General features: G+C 39.0%; 1 protein-coding gene across 1 annotated transcript in view; it reads left to right on the top strand.

Annotated features, from left to right (window-relative positions):
• vat1 (vesicle amine transport 1) overlaps positions 1–22,256 on the top strand; it is an 88,835-nt gene that overhangs the window by 9,164 nt on the left and 57,415 nt on the right. The window contains exon 2 of the mRNA XM_062050069.1: positions 18,601–18,808. Within this exon, the coding sequence (XP_061906053.1) occupies positions 18,601–18,808 (208 nt within the window). The remainder of the gene's footprint in view (positions 1–18,600; positions 18,809–22,256) is intronic.

The raw sequence follows: 22,256 nt of genomic DNA, 5'->3' as shown, positions 1-22,256 counted from the left end.
CAGGATCATACATTGGTCATATTCAAAGTCCTCATGTGTTCAGGGACATATTTCCTGAGTTTATAAACATAATAAAACTTTTTAAAAAACGAAAGAAGAAGTTGTGATGCCAAAAAATATCGACGTAGTCATAGTATCGACTAGGTACGCTTTTGTACTTGGTATCACTACAGTGGATGTTAGGTGTAGATCCACCAATGGCCTTTGTTTATATTGTGACAACGGTGAGCTACAGTGTGTAGTGAAGCATGTTTAGCTATTCCTCGTCCTGCATTGATGATACTTGTGAGAAACTTACTTTATTTGTCGCCATGGAGGCGAGGATTAGTGATTTAGAAGTAGCTAAAACACTGCAGACTGCGGCTGGACTTTAGCCGCTAGCTAGCTAGCCATGTCTTAAAGCATCTCTTCCTGAGGACGTTTCAGTGTTATAACTTCACCTTTATCGTTAGTTTTTAAGCCAAAATGCGTCCGTTCTCCCTTTCCTGTCTACACACTGTGTCCGCTTGTAAGTACTCTGTGATTGTGCGCTGCCGAACATGCTCGTCTGCTCGTAAACCAGCAATGTCACGACATGACGACGACGGATGCGCGGGGGGGGGCAAACCGGTACTTTTCAGAGGCGGTATAGTACCGAATATGATTCATTAGTATCGTGGTACTATACTAATACCGGTATACTGTACAACCCTAGTGTTTGTGTGTATGTATGTACTCTTGTCAAGTAATAACAGCCACATTAATAATAATAACTATAATTTAATTCAACGTATCCAATGATGCTACCTGGGTTGCGCGTTAAGTTGCACACTTTGGCACTTGGCGATCACTCCAGCAGCACTGAGAGCGGACTCAGCCAAACTACCTCATAACTAATGTTGCAATTTTCAATGCCAACAAAGATACTGACTAAAAAAATGCTCCAGTGTAAGCAAAGTTAGGCTCCACTTTTACAAAAAAATGTACTAGCTTGATGCTAATATACATTGGCTTTGCTAGTGACATGCTACTGATTAGCATTAGCGATTTCACGTGGCAATTTCCACACCTCCAAACTTGTTAATGAAAACTACAACTCCGATGAATTGTCAAACAGCTGGTGCGTGATGAATAAAATACTTACAGTATTAACACTTTTTAGGGCAAAACAAATAAACAGTGTGACATTAATTATGATTGCCACTTATTGTCATACTTTTACATTATAATATGATAATAAAACAAGATATAATAACTGCACATAAGTTAATTTTTAAATATTGCAATAGAAAACGACAATTTATATTTATTAGCACACACGAAAGTACCACAAATTGGCGCTGTTTCGTACCGATATCGATTCCCTGGTACGTGTTCATAAGTGTACCCTTCCCTAATTCCTACGCAAGACAATTGAAAGTACTTTACAGAAGCATACAATAATAAAAATGCAAATAAAATCACCATAAATCATGAATTAATTAGAATAAAAGCAAAGAGTGGAGACAAAATACGTTCAGTTTTCATATGCACAGCTAAATAAAAGTGTTTTCAGCCTGGATTCTGAACATTGCCAAAGTTGAGGCCTGTCTTACATCTTCTGGAAGACTGTTCCAGATTTTAGTGGCGTAGAACAATGCCAGAGCTTTATGTAATCTACTGATGCTGAGTGACATTAGAAATAGAAAACAACTCAAAGTAATCCCCAGTATCGAAGCACGGCAACACACCAAATACAGTCGCTGTATCATCGAGGTAGATCGCATCGCAATTCTGCTTCTTAACACTTCCCATGCAGCTGGTCTGCCAGAGAATAAGAGGACATAGCAGAAGGGATCAGTGTTGTCAATTTGCCAGCATTGTGACTATATTTTATCGAGTTACTCAGTGTTGTCAACTTGCCAGTATTGTGACTATATTTTAGCGAGTTACAGGATCTTTTTTAAAAATGCGACCATTGCTCTTCTAGCTGTGAACCCTCCACCCAAATCTCCCTTTGCACTCATAGGCAGCTCCATCTAGCTTTTGACATAAACAAAACAAATTAAACACAACCCACTCCCACATAGGCAACACTGAATTGATCCACTTTTATTCATGCAACTTAAATTGCTGTAAACTGGTATGTTCTATCTTTAGCCCTATGTATTTTTTTCAAGAAAATATCTCAAAACAATCCACATATTATACGACCCCAAATGATCCCAAAACGTCTGTTGAGTTATGAAGCGATGCCACAAGTGAAACTGCTGAGGCTGATAAGGTTTGCGGCTCAACTGATCCACTTTCACTTTTATACTTGGATTTAGATTTAAAGGGGAAATGCACTTTTTTCTTATTGTGTCTATCATTCACAATTCCTATGTAAGTCATGCACACATATGTTTTTCTTTTTTAATGCATTCTAACTCATGAATAAACGCTAGCAAGAGTCAGCTAACAATGGAGGTAATGGGAGTTATTACGTACTTTTGTCTATTCCATCTATAAAAAAAACCTCCTTTTTAAAGTTTTATATACAAGCATATACGTATGTAATGTAATAACAGGCCCATTCATAACATGTAATATTTACATATGCACTACGTTTGCCATTTCTTTCTAAAACAACTACCGTATTTTTCGGACTATAAGTCACAGTTTTTTTCATAGTTTGGCCGGGGGTGCGACTTATACTCAGGAGCGACTTATGTGTGAAATTATTAACACATTACCGTAAAATATCAAATAATATTATTTAGCTCATTCACGTAAGAGACTAGACGTACAAGATTTAATCAGATTTAGCGATTAGGAGTGACAGATTGTTTGGTAAATGGAAAGCATGTTCTATATGTTATAGTTATTTGAATGACTCTTACCATAATATGCTACGTTAACATACCAGTACACTTATTCAGCCTGTTCACTATTCATTATTTCTTTTAAATTGCCTTTCAAATGTCTATTCTTGGTGTTGGGTTTTATCAAATAAATTTCCCCCCAAAAATGCGACTTATACTCCAGTGCGACTTATATATGTTTTTTTCCTTCTTTATTATGCATTTTCGGCCGGTGCAACTTATACCCCGGAGCGACTTATACTCCGAAAAATACGGTACTAAGAATCATGACAGGCTTTATGAGAGACGACGATGACTACTTGTAGAAGTTGCTTCCGAGTTGTTCCACTGTTAGTTAGTTAGTTTTTAGCAAGGTTTTAATGTATATAGAATTTCTCAAAGTTTCCCAGGCAGGACCTGACTTTTCAGTCACCTCCGTAACCTCTCTCCTCTCCTGTTCCCGACCGCTTACTGTTAAAGACAACAGATGATTAGATTAACTCGTACCACCTGGGAAATCTTATCACCTGTCAGCTGTGTCTCGCCGCCCCTATCTGATAGTGCTCTGCCCTCAACACCATAGACAGAGGTGATGACCTTTGCTCCTGCAGGCAGCGCTGGCCACACCTCCCTCCACACTACTTAAGGACAAATAACCGCCAAAACCTTATATTTTTTAACCTGAATATCCGAAGGATGAGCTACAAGTCTTAGAAGCTGCGTGACAAACAGATCCAGCAAGTAGCATTATTGTAAGCGCTAAACAAAATATACAAACTATGAATTAGGAATTAATCATAATCCTCACACAGGTAAAAAAAATACAATTTATTTTTGTGTCTTTCTCACCATCTACGAGTCTAAGTTGTTCCAACTTCTCGGTTTATGGACACAACCTGGATTAGTTTTGACCAACTCCGAGACAATGCAGCAACTCAACATGTCAATAGCAGCATAAGCTAGCTAGCGCTCTGCGATCAATGCGCTGCTAAAAGTAGTTCCTCGACATTAGCACTCATAATTACAATATCACTAATACTTGGTTAATATTTAGGCTACGAGATATAATGGAGTATTGTTGGCGGTTTTTTGGATGTTTTTTTTGTTAGCCACATCGTACTTGCCTTATACCAGTAGTCCCCAACCACCGGTCCGCGACACGTTTGCTACCGGGCCGCACAGAGACATGAAATAATTTATAACCGACCGCATTTCCTCATACTTAACTTTCGCCAGTCCCACCAGACACACCAATAAGCTTGATCATAGATGTATTATACAACTCCTGATACAGAATTTGCTATATCTTTGTTACATGGGACAATGCCCAGTAATAAACATAAAATCTAAAGGTGCCAAATCGTAGCCAAAAGCTAAGTTACGTCTGCAGTCCGCGGCAGGTTGATGACTTAAGATCAGAGCAGATCAGGAACAAATTGACCATAGTAGTTAAAGTGCATAAGGCAGATGGAGAAGTGCTAAATTGTTGCATATAATAATTGTGCTGAAGGTAGAAAATACACATCTTCTTTGGCCTAGTAAGTTAAAGTGCTGGTGTTATTGCATGTAGTCCTATTGTACAAGTAGTTAGCAATAACAGATGTTTTTACGCATGGAAAATTTGACCAAAAAAGGTAACATTAGTGTATCTACGTATGAAGTAATGCAAATAAAAATCCACAGAAATGTATTGGAACTAATGGCAAGTATTTCTAGCTTGATCATATATCCATGCTTTTGTCCTTGAATGTGATGTATCCCCTATAACCCATCAGATACTAAAGCCAAAAAAAAGCCTACTACGAGCAAAAACGAGTAAAAAAACAAAAGTCTATGCAGAGCATTTTGCAAAGGGAAAAGGCCACTGAGTTTTTTCATGTATTCATTTTTCATGCACTTATTTGCTATATTTATCTGCCACACATGGAAGGCCGGTCCGTGAAAATAATGCCTACATTAAACCGGTCCCTGGTGCATAAAAGGTTGGGGACCCCGGCCTTATACTATGAATTACAATGCATAAAAAACTGAAAAACATACGAGTTCTTGTCTTACATAGGGATTGTGAATGATGGTCAAAATTAAGAAAAAAAAAAAGTGTAGTTCCCTTTTTAAACCGTTAAATCTTTTTCCTTGAGTTTGGTTTTTCGGAATCGACCAAAAGAGTGGTGGTCCACAAATGGCCCCTGTGCCGCACTTTAGACACCCTGATGCAAAGTATCCCAAAAGTAAGCTTGTTTGTTAGCCTTTTTAGCACAAAAATGTGCTGCAGAAATGTTCCCTATATGGCAGTGATCCCCAACCACCGGTCCGTGACGCATTTGCTACCGGGCCGGGGAGAAACATGAAATAATTTATAAAGGACTGCATTTTTATCTGACTTAACTTTGGCCTGTCCCACTAGACCAGCGGTGTCAAACTTGTTTTCATTGAGGGCCATACCGCAGTCATAGCTGCAAATAGAGGGCCCGTTGTAACAATAAACAATTAATGAATTTGCCTTTAAATTTAAATATTTTTAAAAAAAATTACGTAAAGAGTAAAAAAAAAACTGTGGATTTGACCACTATTTTTTACAGAAAAAAACTGTCAGCTTAGTTGCCAGACTTTTACTGTAAAATGTATGGTTGTTGAAGTTTCTCCCCTCCGGGTTCCTCGGACCACCAAGCACTGACATGAGAGCTGGATCAGGTTCACAATATAGTTTTATTGTGAATAAATTGTCTTTGCTTTTCAGCAATTGTTTTGTGTCTGTCTGTCTCTGTCTCTCTCTCGCTCTCGCTCTTGCTCCAACTCCAACACCTCTCTCCTCCCCGGCTGCTGCCTTTTAACAGAGCGACAGGTGATTAGATAATCAGGCCCAGGAGGGCCATCTACGCACCTGTCGCTGATCTCGAAGCCGGTCCTGGCACACCCTGTTTCGCTGTAGGTCCGCAGGCCACGCCCCCCTCCACAATGGTGTTATTTTATTATTTGTACAACATATTGCTTTAAATAGAAATACAGTACCGCTGTTTAATTTTATTTTGGCAACCCAGCAGCCAGTTTTTTTACCATAATAAAATGTGGTACCATGAAATAATGAACTGTGGATTTTAAAAAAACAAAAAAAAACTGACAGCTCATTAGACAGAATTTTACTGTAAAAAAAACAAACATTGGTCTTTTTTTTTTCAATATATATGCTGTAAAAAACTCCCTAAATTTTACAGTAAAATCTATTGGTCATTTTTATAGTGTACAATTTGATGGATAACTTGCTTCGAAACCATACGTTAAGCAGATATTTAAAGGCCTACTGAAACCCACTACTACCGACCACGCAGTCTGATAGTTTATATATCAATGATGAAATCTTAACATTGCAACACATGCCAATACGGCCGGGTTAACTTATAAAGTGCAATTTTAGATTTCCCGCGAAACTTCCGGTTGAAAACGTCTATGTATGATGACGTATGCGCGTGACGTCAATGGTTGAAACGGAAGTATTCGGGCACCATTGTATCCAATACAAAAAGCTCTGTTTTCATCGCAAAATTCCACAGTATTCTGGACATCTGTGTTGGTGAATCTTTTGCAATTTGTTTAATGAACAATGGAGACTGCAAAGAAGAAAGCTTTAGGTGGGATCGGTGTATTAGCGGCTGGCTGCAGCAACACAACCAGGAGGACTTTGACTTGGATAGCAGACGCGCTATCCGACGCTAGCCGCCGACCGCATCGATGATCGGGTGAAGTCCTTCGTCGCTCCTTTGATCGCTGGAACGCAGGTGAGCACGGGTGTTGATGAGCAGATGAGGGCTGGCGTAGGTGGATAGCTAATGTTTTTAGCATAGCTCTGTGAGGTCCCGTAGCTAAGTTAGCTTCAATGGCGACGTTAGCAACAGCATTGTTAAGCTTCGCCAGGCTGGAAAGCATTAACCGTGTAGTTGTCCATTGTTTAATAGTATTGTTGATTTTCTGTCTATCCTTCCAGTCAGGGGTTTATTTATTTTGTTTCTATCTGCAGTTAAGCCCGATGCTATCACGTTACCTCCGTAGCTAAAGTGCTTCGCCGATGTATTGTCGTGGAGATAAAAGTCACTGTGAATGTCCATTTCGCGTTCTCGACTCTCATTTTCAAGAGGATATAGTATCCGAGGTGGTTTAAAATACAAATCCGTGATCCACAACAAAAAAAGGAGAAAGTGTGGAATCCAATGAGCCTTTGTACCTAAGTTACGGTCAGAGCGAAAAAAGATGCGTCCTGCACTGCACACTAGTCCTTCACTCTCACGTCCCTCATCCACAAATCTTTCATCCTGTCTCAAATTAATGGGGTAATCGTCGCTTTCTCGATCCGAATCGCTCTAGCTGCTGGTGTAAACAATGGGGAAATGTGAGGAGCCTTTCAACCTGCGACGTCACGCTACTTCCGGTACAGGCAAGGCTTTTTTTATCAGCGACCAAAAGTTGCGAACTTTATCGTCGATGTTCTCTACTAAATCTTTTCAGCAAAAATATGGCAATATCGCGAAATGATCAAGTATGACACATAGAATGGATCTGCTATCCCCGTTTAAATTAAAAAAATTCATTTCAGTAGGCCTTTAAACCGGTCCGTGGTGCAAAAAAAGGTTGGGGACCACTGCCCTACGGTGTAAAAGTCACGCTTCTTGGGTTCTAAAGATGCTGCGTCACATGATGCAACAATGCAGACCACGCCCTGCTCGTATGCGCCATTTTGCTTCATCTTCACGGGGCCACTACGAAGGGGGAGGACGAGTACTTTTTAGGACACCGCATAGGGATATGAGCGACAAGGCCGGGGGTCTTTAGGACGAAAGAGGGAGGATAACGATAGTGTGAGCGATGGAGGAAATACCAGAACGACAATACGAGCCAGAGGTAATTGAGAACATATGGCGCAGATCCGACCGATACTTTGGAAAAAAAAAAGGGAGAATAAAAAGTGCTGATGCGTGGTGTCATAAGAGGAGGTCTTCCTCCTCCTCCTCCTCCTCCTGCTTTCATGCTTACTCACTGTCACACTGTTCCAAAAAAACCCTCTTTCTTAGGTCATCCTGGATGACTCGTCTCTAAGCGCAATCAACAGGATATGTAACTTTTTTTCATCCTGCAAACGCAATACGAGACGAGGATGATTAAGTCATGCGGAGGCATGGTTTGTGCCAGCAGGGCGGGCGAGGAAACCACAAACCAGGAGTCAAGAGAGTGCAGCGTTTATCAGCGTCGGCAAAGTAAAGAGGAATTTTAATCCAACACCTCTCGTCCTCATACATCTGGCCGAGTGGTGTTCTTTTTTTTTTTTTTTTTTTTGCTGTGTAATCCACTTTTAGATGACTTTAGCAGGCCGGCAGCAAGACTTGTAACCTCAGCATAAAGCACACTAGCATGAGTTGCTAATGGTTTACATCAGGGGTGTCACACTCATTTTAGATGGGGGGGACACATGGAGAAGAATCTACTCCCAAGTGGGCTGGACTGGTAAAATCACGGCACGATAACTTAACAATAAAGACAACTTCCGATTGTTTTCTTTGTTTAATAATAGAACAAGCACATTCTGAAAATGTACAAATCATAATGTTTTTTTTTTACACTTACATGTTGCGGTTAATAGTATTTTACCTTTATTTGTCATTATTTATATTTTCTGAATATATTGTGATAATGTTCATCAGTCAACACACTGGTGTTAATTTTCAATATATTAAGATAAAAAATGTATATAAAAATCTAATTACAGGATGTTATTTATGTAGTTTTCTTCAACTGGTGCACTAACAGATGGTTTATTTTTAGAGATGTCGGATAATGGCTTTTTTTTGCCGATATCCGATATTCTGATATTGTCCAACTCTTAATTACCAATACTGATATCAACCGATACTGATATATACACTCCTGGAATTAACACATTATTATGCCTAATTTTGTTGTGATGCCCCGCTGGATGCATTAAACAATGTAACAAGGTTTTCCAAAATAAATCAACTCAAGTTATGGAAAAAAATGCCAACATGGCGCTGGCATATTTATTATTAAAGTCACATGCCTCAAAATAGCAGCTTGGAATTTGGGACATGCTCTCCCTGAGAGAGCATGAGGAGGTTGAGGTGATACCCAAACTTGTGGTATCATCCAAAACTAATGTAAAGCATCCAAACAACAGAAGAACAAGTGATTATTACATTTTAACAGAAGTGTAGATAGAACATGTTAAAAGAGAAAGTAAGCAGATATTAACACATAGATTAATAGTTCATTTTCTACCACTTGTCCTTAATGATTATGACAAAATAATAGGTAGATAAATGACACAATATGTTACTGCATATGTCAGCAGACTAATTATGAGCCTTTGTTTGTTTACTTACTACTAAAAGACAAGTTGTCTAGTGTGTTCACTATTTTATTTAAGGACTAAATTGCAATAATAAATATATGTTTAATATACCCTAAGATTTTTTGTTAAAATAAAGCCAATAATTCAATTTTTTTTTGTGGTCCCCTTTATTTAGAAAAGTACCGAAAAGTATCGAAATAATTTTGTTACCGGTACCAAAATATTGGTATCGGGACAACACTAATACACGTTTAGCTGTAAAAATCTGCGTGTTGTGGTCCTTTGTTTTCCAGGGAAACTAATACCAAAACAATCACAATGTCCGATAGAATTCTAGAAACGTTATGACAGACCACCTCAAAAAAAACAGAATGGAAATTTACAGTTTTTTACTGAATGGACACCCAAAATGTACATGAAAATAAAGAAAATGGGATTTACAATATTAACTATATGAACTAGGGTTGTACGGTATACCGGTATTAGTATAGTACTATACTGCCTCTGAAGAGTACCGGTCAGAGGACTTTGAATATGACCAATATATCATCCTGTAACTACTTGGTATCGGATTGATACCCAAACTTATGGTATCATCCAAAACTAATGTAAAGCATCCAAACAACAGAAGAATTAATTATTATTACATTTTACCAGAAGTGTAGATAGAACATGTTAAAAGAGAAAGTAAGCAGATATTAACAAGTAGATAAATCATCAATTTTCTACCACTTGTCCTTAATGATTTTGACAAAATAATAGAATGATAAATGACACAATATGTTACTGCATATGTCAGCAGACTAAATTAGGAGCCTTTGTTTGTTTACTTACTACTAAAAGACAAGTTGTCTATTTTGTTCACTATTTTATTTAAGGACAAACTTGCAATAAGAAACATATGTTTAATGTACCCTAGGATTTTTTGTTAAAATAAAGCCAATAATGACATTTTTTGTGGTCCCCTTTATTTAGAAAAGTACCGAAAGGTATCAAAATAATTTTGGTTCCGGTTCCAAGACTATTCATGGTGACTGCCCTTCTGTGATAGGCCCTAGTTTCCCGCACCCCGACCCCGATAGGCAGTATACAAATCGATTGGTGGATTTCGGACAAGATGCAACTTTTTTTTTTGATCCTACAAAATTCCTCTTTTGCATTCTTCCCATTCTGTCCCCATTGCCCACACAGAAGTGGCCATTCTCTGCTCACCAATCAATGGACGGCAGTGTCCCGAGTGCCAGTTTTTAGGTGGCCTACCACTGCTTAATGCGAGCATCCGCATAGTATCCGACTCTTATTTTCTTCAAGTGACAATGCTTATAGAAAGTAAACGTTGTCATACTTTAGAATAATCAGTGTGCAGCTTGTAAAGCAGTACAGATCTAATAAAAATGAGTCAACACACATACGTTATTGTGTAAACAGCTGTCAACACAGTGGACATGTCTAAATTGTGTCATAGTGTGAGGACCTTTTGTTGCCCAGCCTTAAACCTCTTAGACATGGGATTGAGCAAATCTACACTTGTTGCTACTAGAATCCTTTTCTACTCCTCCATGGTGACACTGCTGGATGTTACACACCTTGCACTAATTCACTTCCTTTCTTTCCACATGAGGATGTAGCACAGGTGCTCAATCGGGTTCAGGTATACTTGTCCACTCTTCAGCAAGGCACTTGTCACCTTTCGTGTTTAGACTCCATATCATGTTGGAAAACGGCCACGCAGCCCCTGTTTGTGCTTGACAATGTCACGGCACATGTCGAAAATCATGTTTCCCCTGAATGAACCGCAGCTTCCCGATGTCGGCAGCACTCGTGCACACTACCACCATCAGGCAAATGCGCCTTTTATCTTACTGCTCACTTGTGTTGCAATATTTATACCATCATGGCTGTACTCTTTTTCAGTAGATAACAAATCTATACTGCTATACAAGCTGTACACTGACTACTCTAAATCCCGGGGCCTGCTTAAATATTAACACTGAATTATTAATCTTACTCTTATATTTTAATCGGATTCAATAATTATATGTAACTTACTTACAGTTTACCTCAGGCCTGGACAATTATTTTGACTTGGGGGGGCCAAATTTACAGAAATGTGTCTGGAGCCGGTATATCGGATTTTGAGGAACACTAATACAAAACCTCACAATAATGTCTGATTGAATGCTAAAAATGTTATGACAGACCGCCTTAAAAAAACGGAATGCAATTTTAAGTTTTTTTACTGGATGAGACACCCAGAATGTACATGAAAATAAAGAATGTGGGATTTACAATATTAACTATGGAGGATAAAACACTGAATATTGACAACATATGAACGTCACACCCCCACTCGATCGACATATTTTACAATCAAGCGAAACGCAACAAAAATGCAACAAACACAGCGAAATATGAAAGTAGAGATGTCCGATATTATCGGACGATAAATGCTTTAATATGTAATATCGGAAGTTATCGGTATCTGTTTCAAAAAGTACAATTTATGACTTTAAAACGCCGCTGTGTACACGGACGTGGGGAGAAGTACAGAGCGCCAATAAACCTTAAAGGCACTGCCTTTGCGTGCCGCCCCAATCACATAATATCTACGGCTTTTCACACACACGAGGGAATGCAATGCATACTTGGTCAACAGCCATACAGGTCACACTGAGGGTGACCGTATAAACAACTTTAATACTGTTGCAAATATGCGCCACACTGTGAACCCACACCAGACAAGAATGACAAACACATTCCGGGAGAACATCCGCACCGTAACACAACATAAACACGACAGAACAAATACCCAGAACCCCTTGCAGCACTAACTCTTCCGGGACGCTACAATATATGCCCCGCCCACCTCAACCTCCTCATGCTCTCTCAGGGAGAGCAGGTCCCAAATTCCAAGCTGCTGTTTTGAGGCACGTTAAAAAAAAATTATGCACTTTGTGACTTCAATAATAAATATGGCAGTGCCATGTTGGCATTTTTTTTTCCATAACTTGAGTTGATTTATTTTGGAAAACCTTGTTACATTGTTTAATGCATCACAACAAAATTAAGGCATAATAATGTGTTAATTCCACTACTGTATATATCGGTATCGGTTGATATCGGAATCGGTAATTAAGAGTTGGACAATATCGGATATCGGCAAAAAAGCCATTATCGGACATCTCTAGTCATAAGCAATAATCGTTTGACGAGTCGACTAATCCAAAAAATAATCGCTGACTTGTCGACTATAAAAATAATCGTTAGTCGAAGCCCTATTTCTGCTTACTGTACTTGGCGAGGTGGTGTTTCTGTGGCACTATCGGACAAAAGCGTCCTCGTCAACATTTTTCCCGCCGAGGTCGTCAATCTACAAAAAGCAGCTGACTTGGAGGTCCACATGCCCCCAAATTGAATCAGCATCTGATTAAGTCGACGTATATGCGGCTAACTGGAAGCGCCTTTGTTGGGCCGCCGCTGGCCTCCTGACCCCGTGAATGCGCTGCGAGAGGCGCTTATGCGTGCACGCACGCAAGCACGTATGTACGTATAGATGCATCGCGTGTGTCGCAAAGCTCTACGTGGGCACAGAAGGAGCTGCGTGAGTCATATCGGTATTCCCGTAAACGCCGTTGCCACTGCTGTGTGACTAACAAAGGCCTGGAAGAGAAAGTGTCATTTGTAAAGAAAAAAAGTGTGGGGGGGTGTGGGGGGGCGGGGGTCTCATACAGAAGGATGCAGCGTCAAAAAAGGAGGAAGAAAGACGGAGCTGTCTCTAATTGGAGCCGATAGACAGAAAGGCGCATGGCTCCCTCCGGACCATTAGAGGGGCCCGAGTGGAGAGGGTTTGTTTCCCAGGAGGAGAGCGCTTGTCTTCTGCTCATCCATGGGGAAGAATCTGGCAGGCCCGCTGATGGGTGGAAAGAAGCCAGGGGAGAAGATGGGCCCCATTGTCCTGTCCGCTTGACAAGGAGGAAGAAGAAGAAGAAGAAGAAGAAGGGATGGGGGCGTGGGGGGGACGACACTTCTTTGCGAGACAGTCTGGGATTAAGAAATCAAAGCTGGTAACGAGACAAAAAAAAGGGGGGGGCGTCCTCGAGAAGGGGAAGGAAGATGTTCTAAAGTTGTGCGTCGGGAAGTGAAAGAGAAAAAGTGAGTTTTTTTTGTGTAAAAAAAAAAAAAAAAGGAGCAAAAAAACAGGAAGAGCGTTATAATGCTGCAGTTGTCTCCGTTTCCTGTGTTGTCCAGCGGGCCTTCCTGATTGGGCCGCTGCAGCGTCGCTATGGGGAAGTTTACAACGAGACTGCTTGATAAGGTCCAAGGACTAAATAAATGGCACGACAGGCCTCTTTGGCAGCTCTCGTAGAGGAAGTATTCAACCGGGGGGGGGGGGGTCCGAAGTGCGGCCCGTAGCACATTTTCTAAAAATACTATTAAAAAAAACCTACAAAGTGGAAAATGGGTTATACTTGTATAGCACTTTTCTACCTTCAAGGCACTCAAAGCGCTTTGACACTATTTCCACATTCACCCATTCACACACGGATGCAAGGCAGCTCACCACGACCCATCAGGAGTAGAGATGTCCGATAATATCGGCAGTCCGATATTATCGGCCGATAAATGCTTTAAAATGTAATATCGGAATTATCGGTATCGGTTTCCAAAAGTAAAATGTATGACTTTTTAAAAAAGAGCAAATGTAAAGTAACGGGAAAAAGTTGAAATGTTGACGCTAAAAATGAGGGATGCAAACTTTTTCTAGCCAATACCAATACTTAACTTCCTGCTTCTCAAGATTATTACCGATTTACTGCTTTATATCTATATTTGTTTAATGTCGATTTAAATGTAGTTTAAAAGGGTGTCATTATATATGACATATATATATATATATATGAGATATAGTCTGGTGTGCCGTGGGAGATTATCTAATTAGGGTTAAAATATTTTTTGCAAACCAGTAATTATATTCTGCAAATGATGTGTTGTTGTTGAGTGTCGGTGCTGTCCAGAGCTCGGCAGAGTAACCGTGTAATACTCTTCCATACCAGTAGGTGGCAGCTGGTAGCTAATTGCTTTGTCGATGTCGGAAACAGCGGGAGGCAGTGTGCAGGTAAAAAGGTGTCTAATTCTTAAACCAAAAATAAACGAAAGGTGAGTGCCGCTAAGAAAAGGCATTGAAGTTAAGGGAAGGCTATGCAGAACGAAACTAAAACTGAACTGGCTACAAAGTAAACAAAGACAGAATGCTGGACGACAGCAAAGACTTACTGTGGAGCAAAGACGGCGTCCACAATGTACATCCGAACATGACATGACAATCAACAATGTTCACACAATGAAGGATAAAAACAACTGAAATATTCTTGATTGCTAAAACAAAGTAGATGCGGGAAATATCGCTCAAAGGAAGACATGAAACTGCTACAGGAAAATACCAAAAAAAGACAAAAAGCCACCAAAATAGGAGCGCAAGACAAGAACTAAAACACTACACACAGGAAAACAGCAAAAAACTCTAAGTCACGGCGTGATGTCACAGATCGTGACAGTACACCTACTTTGAGACAAGAGCTATAGTGATGCATGGTTGGTTATGCTTTAAAGTCGTATCCAACAATTGCGACAACGACTTTTTACTGTCAACTGAGTTTCGTTTTTTAATGATTTCTGCTGGTGGTGTGCCTCTGGATTTTTTCAACGCAAAAAATGTGCCTTAGCTCAAAAAAGGTTGAAAAACACTGATGTAGACCACAAGGAAGTGTTTTCAATTTAGAAAAATAAATCAATAAATATGACTCCTTTTAATGCGCCCTATAATCCGGTGCGCCTTATATATGAAAAAAGGTAGAAAATAACCATTCATCGGCGGTGCGCCTTATAATCCGGTGCGCCCTATGGTCCGCCATGTTTGTCTACAATAAGCTCATGGGACGTTTACGACACTAGTAGGAGAAAAGGAGTGCTTGATTTGCTCACTCTACCTGAAAAAGGTCATCTTGCCTTATTGGAACAATTTTTTATTTATTATTATGTTTTATAATTATCTGTCCAATATTTATCATGCCCCCCTACTTATAACATAAAGCTGACATGCAGACTTTTGTTTCTAAAAAAAATATATTTACTGCATATATTTTTGTTGTTGTTTCATTGAGAATACAGCACTGTATTGACTTTTGAAAATGAAATCTATCAAAATGGCCCCCGCACCCTTTGATTTTTTTCAGTGTGCGGCCTCCGGTGTAAAGTTGTCATTTAGTTAAGACAACAGTTCACAGTTGCGAGTGTGAGTTCTCTACTTTTCCTTCTTTTTTAGCCAGAGCAAAAGCCTTCAAGGCCAGGCAGCTGATGTGGTCGCATTTTTTTGCATGACTGCCCTTTTTGCGGTGACCAAAAAAATGACAACAGAATGACGTAGACCATCCCAGAAGGGCGATGCTGCTTGAAAAACAACAACAACATATCTCTGTTATGTCTCATTGGAAGCCTGGTACTTTTCATCCATCCTGATTAGAGAGATGGGATTTATGGCTCTTTGAAGAGCTGTTCTTTTAAAAGAGCCGTTCAAAAGACTGACTAGTTTTTTTTAGCAACCAAACGATCACTGGTAGCAATTATACAATAAACTGGATTGGAATACTTAAAATGTACACAATTATTACTGTATTGGTAAGAATTATTCTGAAATAATGATGTCAGGTTCAAACACTTATGACATCTATTAAACAAGACAAGAAGCAAGGAATTAAACACAGACATAATTAAATTTGGCTCAATTGAGGAGAAACGTCTGTGCTGTACTATTGGACAGTCTCCACTACGCTCTGACGAAAGATTGTACGACTCCTCTTTTATTTGGACTCTCCCTGATTACATGGCAACAGCTGTTTCTAAGGGAGGGGTGGTCGTAAACAGCCATCGCCTTTGGTTACAAAACAGTTCAAAGAAAAGGTCGTAAAACAGTTCAAAGAAAAGGTGCCTGGAGGGAGGCCAGGCCCTGCTTCCTCTCCGCTTTGGAGATCTCGGGTCAAGACAAAATCTTTCTGTGGATTACAATACATCAAAGAAACGACACCCTCATGTCGCTCCCCATCCTACACAGTGGAGTTTTACAAGCCTTTTGATTGGTAAGATCAAAGACAGCTTTTGTCTGGTCGCCGGGAACTCATTGCAGCACAAAGTTTTGTGATAACTTATATACAATTATTCTGACAAATAGCAATAATTAGGGACCGATGTCCCTTTGGGACAGAGTACCCTATTGTATTTCTAGCGTTTTATTATTATACCGCCGCCGCTTTGAGCTGTAATTTGACCCCTTTAACATGCTTCAAAACTCACCAAATTAGACACACACATCAGGACTGGCGAAAATTGCGATCTAATCAAAAAACCAAACCCCAAAACTCAAAATTGCGCTCTAGCGCCCCCCTAGGAAGAAAACACAGACAAAACTGCCTCTAACTCCCAATAGGAATGTCGTAGAGACATGAAACAAAAACCTCTATGTAGGTTTCACTTAGACCTATATTTCGTACACTGCCAACACCCAGCAAAAATCAACAGGAAGTTTGCAATTCCCCCTTCAAAACAAAAGTTGAGTAAAAACAGTCACCTTTTTTCAAACATTATCTCCTCTGAGCGCGTTTGTCGTGTCTGCTTCAAATTAGCACAGGAGAGAGATTGAACCCTTCTGATTAAAAGTTGATGAAAGAGTTTTAATTACTGCTCCGGTTTGGATTTAATGAGCCCTCAAAGTCGGTCCCGTCCATCGCTGCTTGCAGCTTTAATTGTATTTATTTTCTAGTTTTTACTGTAAATATTCCTTATGGTGGCCCAATATCTCGACGCGCTGACAGTGATATCACTACTTTGAATTTTCCAAAACCCAGTGATTATCAAAGTGGGATACATGTACGCAGGCTTCATCTAGTGGTACGTCAAATAATCACTTGATTAAAGTAAAATGTTTTATTTTCCTATATTTAAACACAGTGTTACTGTTCAAACTGTGTCTAATGTTACAGTGGCCAAAATATTAAATATACTTGTTAAATAAAACCTCTGCCTTGTTTTTAATGAATACTTGGATTATAACGTTGGTCATTATGGTGGTATTTGGAGAGCGGCTGCCCTAACCTAAATGCAGATAAAAAAATACAGAAAACACGTATGAATAAAATATTTATGCGGGCCAAAAGTTTGGACACACCTTATCATTCAATGTGTTTTCTTTATTTTCATGACTATTTACATATTAGATTGTCACTGAAGGCTTTTAAATCTATGAATGAACACATGTGGAGTTATGTACTTAACAAAAAAAGGGTGAAATAACTGAAAACATGTTTTATATTCTAGTTTCTTCAAAATAGCCACCCTTTGCGCTGATTACCGCTTTGCACACTCTTGGCATTCTCTCGATGAGCTTCAAGAGGTAGTCCACTGAAATGGTTTTCACTTCACGGGTGTGCCTTATCAGGGTTGATTAGTGGAATTTCTTGCTTTATGGATGGGGTTGGGACCATCCGTTGTGTTGTGAATGGGAAGGTGTGTCCAAACTTTTGGCCTGTACTGTGTATATAAGTGTAAATAAGATTTTTAATAAAAATTAGGATATAATAAAAATGTAAATACAAAGTTTATCCTACCTAGTGTGTGTACGCTTGACCGAACAATGAACTTTAGCCTGTAAAGGCTTAGTGGCCACATGCGTGGACAGCACCTTTTAGCTCTTATTTCCAAAATTGTGTACACAACTGAATTGTGGTCTTATGGCCACTTATATGGACACTTATAATGCCATCTGGTGGTGTCAGAAGAGTATAACATACAATGGAATTTGGAAAAAATAAAGTGTAAAAATAAGAATTAGCATGTCACTAAACATGAAGTACACGTTTGTGTACTTATAGACTAAGTACATCATATCAAAAGATGATTCTTACTTTTTATTCTAATTAGGGTCCAAAAAGCCCAAATAGCAAAGAGAAATAAAAAAAAAAAGCATGTAAACAAACAGCTTGGGCCTTAAGAGGTTAAAAGTGAACCCGACTAAAAAAAAAAAGTTACTAAATGAAGTCAAAATGTTAAAAAACAATTTTAAAAAGTAAAATTTTTGGTCCAGTTGCCAGTTGGATGACATTGTATTTGCATGTGCATAAAAACAGCTCACAACTGCGAACCGGTTCTCACCGTTCACCTAAAAGACTCGTTCAAAAGACTCGATTCGTTGTAGAGCGTCACATCCCTAATTCTGATGCTGATTAAACTGCTTTTGCATTGGTCCTAATAGTCCAAACGCACTACGGTATTACAGCCAGAGTAACACTTGGCTGCGGTCCTACCAATAGTGCTGATTGTAACGCTCTTCCTGCCCAAAAACAAAGAGTCACAGCAGACTGAATCGTAAAGCATTTTCTTGTCGTGATGTTTTTTCAGGTGGGGGACAAGGTGATGGTGCTGAGCCGCTTCGGGCTGTGGCAGGAAGTGGTGGCAGTGCCCGCGATGCACACCTTCATCATTCCGGACGGCATGAGCTTCGAGGAGGCTGCCGCCCTCCCGGTCAACTACATCACCGCCTACATGATGCTCTTCGACTTTGGCAACCTGCGGCCTAACCAGAGCATCCTCATCCACTCCGCCGCAGGTAGGAAGACGTCATGCATGCAACGTACCATATACCAAAGATGGTTGTAATTAAAAAAAATTAAATTAAAAAAAATCACTGAATTAGGAAATTTAAAATTTCATAATTATTTTTAATATTAGTTGTGTTCATCTAAATGGCATTTTATACAAATACGAAAAAACACGGAGAGGCAAAACGGATAGAAGAAGTAACCTTGAGGCTCAGAGATAAACTTCTTCCCATATAAGTGCAATAAGTCTACCTTCCAGATTTTTGTAGCTAAAACATCCATTTTTATGTTACAAACACATGGATGTGCTAAATTCCCTGGCCTGGAGGAAACCTCACTCCAGTGCATATATATATATATATATATATATATATATATATATATATATATATATATATATATATATATATATATATATATATTATACTGTGTGTGTATATAAATGTATATGGCATTATTACAAAGTTTTATTTATTGGGTTTTTTTTGTGTTTTTACAAGATTTTTCACCAAAACAACACTATTGCTTTTTACTTCCTGTTTTGATTTATTCCTGCTTATACTGAGAACCTGAGCTAAACTTAATGCCATATTTAGACTTAAAATATGTTTTTTTAAATATATTTTGCACTAAATATTAGAGATGTCCGATAATATCGGACTGCCGATAAATGCTTTAAAATGTAACATCGGAAATTATCGGTATCTGTTTCAAAAAGTAAAATGTATCACTTTTTAAAACGCCGCTGTGTACACGGACGTAGGGAGAAGTACAGAGCGCCATAAACCTTAAAGGCACTGCCTTTGCGTGCCGGCCCAATCACATAATAGCTACGGTTTTTCACAATCATAAGCGAATGCAAAGCATAACAGCCATACAGGTCACACTGAGGGTAGCCGTATAAACAACTTTAACACTGTTACAAATATGCGCCACACTATGAACCCACACCAAACAAGAATGACAAACACATTTCGGGAGAACATCCGCACCGTAACACAACATAAACACAACAGAACAAATACCCAGAACCCCTTGCAGCACTAACTCTTCCGGGATGCTACACCACCTCAACCTCCTCATGCTCTCTCAGGGAGAGCATGTCCCAAATTCCAAGCTGCTGTTTTGAGGCATGTTTAAAAAAAAAATGCACTTTGTGACTTCAATAATAAATATGGCAGTGCCATGTTGGCATTTTTTTCCATAACTTGAGTTGATTTATTTTGGAAAACCTTGTTACATTGTTTAATGCATCCAGCGGTGCATCACAACAAAATTAGGCATAATAATGTGTTAATTCCACGACTGTATATATCGGTATCGGTTGATATCGGAATCGGTAATTAAGAGTTGGACAATATCGGAATATGGGATATCGGCAAAAAAGCCATTATCGTACATCTCTAGTTATTACAATATTTAACTTAACTGTTATTCTTTTTACTTCCTTCCGTCCACAGAGTAGAACTTCTTATTCCATTGTAACCAAATAAAGCAAGTTCAGTGTATTCATTCATGCAGAGAAAAATGACAAAAACACCCAATCGCAAAGTACCAACTTATGGAAATGCTAACTGTGGGGGGAACCTCACTCCATTTCCTTTTATGCCATTCTTGTTGACTTATTATACGATACTTTAACACTCACAACTGAAGTAAATGCAAGGTTTTTACACTGAAACATCTACTAGTTGAATCATTACGTGGACAGCTTTAATCACTGTTTTTTATTATTAAAAATATTTATTTCAGCAAATTCCACGAGCCGCCTGGATGATAAGGTCAAAGTTCAGAGTGTATACAGGGGTGAGAGAAAGCAGCGGACAGAGGAAGTGAGAGCACCTGTTTTTGGGTGTAATGCTGATGAGAACATTTGATTTAACTTCTGAGGGCAGCTGGGGACAAGGAAAATGCATTAGTCTCTTTTTTTTTGCCTTTTGCTGTCTGCTGGTGTACAGTTCTTATTCCTCTTCTCGTGTTGAGGGAGTCAGAACAGGATCCAGAGGCTTCTGGGACAGTGTGTGGGTGTACATGGAAGGAGAAGTAAGCCTGGAATGAAACCTGCGCTATGTCAGCTGCCCAGGTTGACATCATCGAAATGAATGCATGTGTGGTTTTTTTATAAAGTGGCTTTCCGGTCAGTTGAATGATGGCCAATATTTGATCGTGCAGTGGAATCCAAAATGTTTGCATCTGGCTGATGGCTCGCATCCTTGAGGGTTTCAGAACAGCACATGCATGCTGTAAGAGCAATATGGTGGAAATGTGGTTTTCTCATGCAGGGACAGTCTATGGTTTCCCAGGGCAGGCCGCCAGTCTCGGAACGCCCTTTAGGAATATTAGGAATTTAGGGGTAAAAAAAAAAAAAGTTTTTCCTACCTGACATCACATGAAATGTATGTCAAGGAAGCTCAAGTTGGTAAGCATTTTAAAATGACCGGGACATCTTTTTCTTTGGCTTTTTGTGGATTTCTTGCGGTAAACACTGGGTGTTAAGATTAAGATAATTCCGTAGGGGTGCAACAGTTAGCTGACATTGTCAAAATGTATACTAAAATTGGTTGTAGACAAATTGTCAATAGATGATAAAGATAATAGCCCAGCGGTGTCCAAAGTACGACCCAGGGGCCATTTGCGGCTCTCAGCTTATTTTTTAACGGCCCCTGGCAGATTCTAAAAATGTTTTTTAAATATAGATAATTTTAAAAAAAACAAGTGGAATAAAAGAGCAAACGGTTGAGATGTCACGAGAAAAATAACACAAAGCTGCCATGCAGACTATTTTTTTCTTTAAAACTGTCACTGCTCAAAAACTAAAAATGAACCAAAATCAATGTGGTTATGAATTATTGACGTATTTAAGGCTCCAATTACTTTACATCAAATTTTCCACTTTTTATTTATTTTTTTGTAATATTTTTTTTTATTATTATTTTTTTTAATGAATTTATTAATCAATCAACAAAACAATACACAACAATACCACAATAATGCAATCCAATTCGAAAACCAAACCCGTCCCAGCAACATTAAGAACAACAACAAAAGGAGCAATTGGGGACACACAAACATGACACGGAACAATCCAAATGTAGTGAAACAAAAATGAACATTATCGACAACAGCATCAATATTAGTAATAATTTCAAAATAGCAGTGATTAAAAAAAAATCATTGATATTATCATTAAAAACAGTAATAAAAAATAATTAAAAACAATTAGAAATGAACAATAGTGTCACAGTGGCCCACACTTGCATCACATCTCACAAGCTTGACAACACACTGTGTCCAATATTTTCCACAAAGATATAATAAGTCATATTTTGGTTCATTTAATAGTTGAACCAAATTTAAATATTCCACTTTGAAAATATTTTTCCGGGAAAATAGTGTATTGTTGTGCTTGTAGCGTGAAAGCAAGACAACTTGAAGTATCCTTGACACACAAAAACA

This window comes from Entelurus aequoreus, linkage group LG06 (genome assembly GCF_033978785.1).
Source record: "Entelurus aequoreus isolate RoL-2023_Sb linkage group LG06, RoL_Eaeq_v1.1, whole genome shotgun sequence".
In the NCBI taxonomy this organism is placed as follows: domain Eukaryota; kingdom Metazoa; phylum Chordata; class Actinopteri; order Syngnathiformes; family Syngnathidae; genus Entelurus; species Entelurus aequoreus.
This window is presented reverse-complemented; position numbering and strand designations above follow the sequence as displayed.